The 4,140-nt window shown below is 51.3% G+C and overlaps 1 protein-coding gene across 1 annotated transcript; it reads left to right on the top strand.

Moving 5' to 3' along the window:
* Positions 1-328: 328 nt before the first annotated feature.
* On the top strand, positions 329-2,927 carry LOC119921703 (homeobox protein egl-5-like). The gene is made up of 6 exons (XM_038741771.1): positions 329-548; positions 616-822; positions 1,451-1,576; positions 1,895-2,163; positions 2,531-2,599; positions 2,850-2,927. Exons 1-6 carry the CDS (start codon positions 329-331, stop codon positions 2,925-2,927), a joined length of 969 nt encoding a protein of 322 aa, XP_038597699.1.
* The last annotated feature ends 1,213 nt before the right edge of the window (positions 2,928-4,140 follow it).

Raw genomic sequence — 4,140 nt, 5'->3', positions numbered from 1 at the left:
ACTGGATTATGTCTCTGGGAGCCCTGACACAACAAGGAAGGTGGACCAGGCCCCATCAGGTAAGGGTAATTTCGAAGGAATCCACCGCCTCCACAGGATTGGACTGGGATCAGGGTACCTATGGCTGGAGAGCACCTGGACTACCGTGGAGCTCAGGAGTCGCTGGATACTTTTGGCGGTGGCCATCGGGATCCCGGGCTCTTCCCGGTGGGGACCCCCAACGCACACGTAGTCCAAGAGTGCGGGGTCCTACTCTCGGTGTGGGTCTGGATTTTCCCCTTTTCCTCGGTGAGGTTGGAGGGCTGAATTCCCCTATTCTGAGAGTAGGATGGGTTGGTATTGGAGACTGCCCCAGGATGATAGATCTGAGGCTTTGCCTTTCATCCCTGCCATCCACGAGGCAGCTCGTGATTGCCTGGCTCGGGTGTTTCTTAGAGTTCCCATCTCACGCCAAGCTACCCGTTTCTCCTTACATAGCCTAGTGATACCTGCTGCCCTGACATTCCTCTCCGAGTATTTTCCGCTTCCTTCCATTCACCCTGCCCTTGGTCCTTGCCGATATGGAGCAGCCTTACCCGTGCATGCCAACTGATTCATGACTGCTTCCATCCACAGGACGTTCCAGCTCACTTGGACGGGCTTCTCTGGCCCCAGCTTCTCAACAGAGACCGTCATCACCGGAGGTGGCTCTAGAAGACTTGGAGCAAATCATTCAAGAGCTCAGTGCCAAAGATGAATCATACCGGACCTTTCCTGCCAGTGTACTGGAGTATCTCTCTGGAGGACCTTACCCGCCAAACACGGGGAAGCCGGTCCAATCAGGTACGTCTGGTATGATTTCGGGAGGATCAACTGCCACCTCAGGCTTGGATCGGGGTCAGGGCACTTCTGGCCGGAGAACACCTGAGCTACTGTGGAGATCATGAGCCACTAGGTACATTTGTGTGTGGCCATCGGGACCCCGGTCTATCCCGGTTTGGTACAACCACGCCTCACCTTCTCCCAGAGCCCATGACTACTCCGGGGTCCTTCTGGAGTTTTCGTTACACATCATCCTCCGTGAACCTGTCAGGCTGAATTCCTAAAGTGCTTCTCCGGGAACGGGGAGAGAGACTGCAATGAGCTGATAGCTCTGACTCTTTGCCTTTCAGCCCTGCCATCCATGGGTCAGGCCATGATTGCCTGGCCTGGGTGTTTCTAAGGTGGTCCCTCTCCATGCAGTTACTTAATTTTCCCTACAATCCCGCACTAAGAACATTGTTTGGCATCTAGTATGCGCTTAATGAATACTATTATTATTCCAACCTGCTGCTACTTCCTGGTTTGACGGTCCTTCTTCCCGTCTGGTTTGTTTCCTTCCGTTCACGCTGTCCTGGGATCTTGGATACCTGCAGATTCTGGACAGTCTTGCCCGAACATGCCAACTGACTAATGGTTTCTCCAATTCCAGGGCGTTCCAGTTCACCTGGACCGACTTTTCCCGCCCCAGCTCTGCAACAGATACCGTCATCACAGGCAGAGGCACAAGAAGAGTTGAAGCAAATCATTGAAGAGCTCATCGCTAAAGATGAATCCAGCTGGGCCCTCCCTCCTGATGTATTAGATTACCTCTCTGAAGGACCCTATCCGCCATGCAACGTTGGGCAGGGTCAAGCAGGTAAGTCCAGGTTCGGGGTAATCCGTTGCCACAGTCGCAAACTGGAGACAGGGCTCAGGTAACCTCTGGCTGGAGAATGCCTGGGTCCCTGTGGAGTGCCTGGGTCCCTGTGGAGCTGGGAATCCGCTGATGCCTGGGTGCACTTCAAGTACTGGATTCCTTGACTGCTGATCTGAGGACGGATGCGTTGCCATGGTGACTGCATTGGTTTAATATATCTGAATCTTTGCCTTTCAGCACTGCCATCTGCCAGGCCCTTCCCCGAAGCTCTTATGCCAATTCCTCCAGCATCCAATGCAGGAATGGACAGCTACCCCAGCGAGGAGATCCCGGAAACCACCTACACCGTCCCGACCACCAAATTCTCACAGGGGAAGAAGAGTCGGCCTGACAGATTCAGCGAGCATCAACTCAAAGAGTTGTGGGCACGGTTTGAAGTCACGCCATACCTGACGGCTGAACAAGTGAAATCCCTGTCTTTCCAACTGGGTCTGACAACGCTGCAGGTATACTATATCTTCTCTCGGTCTCACATCTTTCAGCATCCCTGCATACTCACTTCCGGAACCCCGGCAGCCCGACCTGAGGCAGTGGGCGTTTATCATGGGTACCGAGGTAGAAGTCCCTGGTGATGCCTCTATTTCACGGCTTCTTCCTTCCTCTATTTCTTGGCAAGGCTCCATATTTGCCTCTGAATTATGACTCCTTTCCCTCGCTGGCTTCACCGAGAAGTTGGTTCCTCCTCAACCCTGTCTGGATTCATGTGGGTGTATTTGCTCTTCTATGTGTGGGGGTTTGTCTGTGTACTAGGGAGTGGGTGTGTGGGAGGGGTCTCCTTCGCTTCTCCGACTTATTTTCTGTCCCATCCTTTAGGTTAGAAACTGGTTCCGGAATCACAGGAAGAAATACAAGCAGTGGATTGCCCCTAGACTTCAGACGACTGTAGGTATCTGTGGGGGAAAGTGCAGAGTACACTACAGCGACGAATAAATCCAAGCGATAGCAGCAGATCCCCATACTATCATATGGGCTCCTCGGATTTCCAGGATGTGGAAGATTTTCACGTAGCTTACTCGGGATGCTCCGCTCCTTCTGAAAAATGCCCTCACAGTCACGCTTGAACCAACAGCTCTCCACATACATGTAGCCTCCACGCCAACACTCTGTAACTATTTTCCCTTTTTGTTTACAGGAGCGACGCCCTTCCCTTCAACCCTGGAATACCAAGTCTGGAGCCGGAAGGATGTGGGTGCATTTCCATCCCCGCTGATGACCAGTATCGTTTCCGGAAGCATCACCCTGTCATCGTTACTCAGTCAGTCCGGGAAGATGCACTTACAACGGAATGTCAGCCCACAGACCTGCAAGAATGTGTTTTCCAACCCAGACCTGATACCTCATCTCATCGTACATATTTTTAGCCTATTCAAATAAAGTTGACCCGTGTAAGTATTTCTTGTGTCCATTCGTGAACGTTCCTCTCTTCCGGTATCTGTGTGGTTGTTATAGCTGTGGGAGGATTGTTTTAGACTTGCTCGTTTTAAGGTTGGCTGCCTCCTTGCCATAAACCGGGGGGGGGGGGGAGAAAAGTTAATCGAGGAAGGTTCTCCCGAGAAGATAGGTTTTCAAGGGTGATATGCAGTTGTGGAAGGATAACGGTGCTATCTAGTATGTTTAACTGTGACTGCAGATAAGTCCCAAAGTTTAAAATTGGCTTTTTCACCCGGGGAATTTCGTAATGTGCCGTAGGAGCACCTTGAGGGCTTGTGCATGAACTGTGCAAGCTCTGTTGAATGAAGCCAGACAGAATAGTCACTGACAGTCGGGTCTTCAGTTCCTCTAAATAGGAAAAGAGCATCTGAACCAAGAATGCCCACGTGACATCAGGAATGTCATGACACTCAAGGAATCACCACGTGTTGGCAGAGAGGGAAAAAGGGAGGTGTCATTTTTGTCGAACCGGAACAGTCAGGTGCAGTTGAGATGCAGCATGACATAGTGGATTGAACACGGCCCTGAGAGTCAGAGGATGTGGGGTCTAATCCAGGATCTGCCAATTTTCTGCTGTGTGAACTTGGGGAAGTCATTTCACTTCTCTGTGCCTCAGTTGCCTCCCGAAAAATGGAAATAGAGACTGTGAGGTCCACATGGAACAGGGACTGCGTCCAACAAGATGTACTAAGCATTTGGGGGAGGTCAACACAACAATATAACCTACACCTCCGTCGGGTAAGGTGTTATCTTCCCGACTGGGATGAAAAATGATTTTCCACCTCCCAGAATTCAGCCCTGCACTACCGATGGAAAAAATGTCAAATGGTGGAACAGGCAGGGAGGTGAGTTCACACCTTATGGGAGATTCTCGAGTCGCGGGAAAACGCCTCCCAGGACTAGCTATAATCCTTAGCCTACCTCCATTCCAGCCATTTCTCTTTTCTGCCATTTGAGCAGACCGCGAGAGGGAAAAGTTCTACCTCATTGGG

The sequence above is a fragment of the Tachyglossus aculeatus genome (genome assembly GCF_015852505.1).
Source record: "Tachyglossus aculeatus isolate mTacAcu1 chromosome 12 unlocalized genomic scaffold, mTacAcu1.pri SUPER_6_unloc_4, whole genome shotgun sequence".
NCBI classification, from domain to species: Eukaryota; Metazoa; Chordata; class Mammalia; order Monotremata; family Tachyglossidae; genus Tachyglossus; species Tachyglossus aculeatus.
This window is presented reverse-complemented; position numbering and strand designations above follow the sequence as displayed.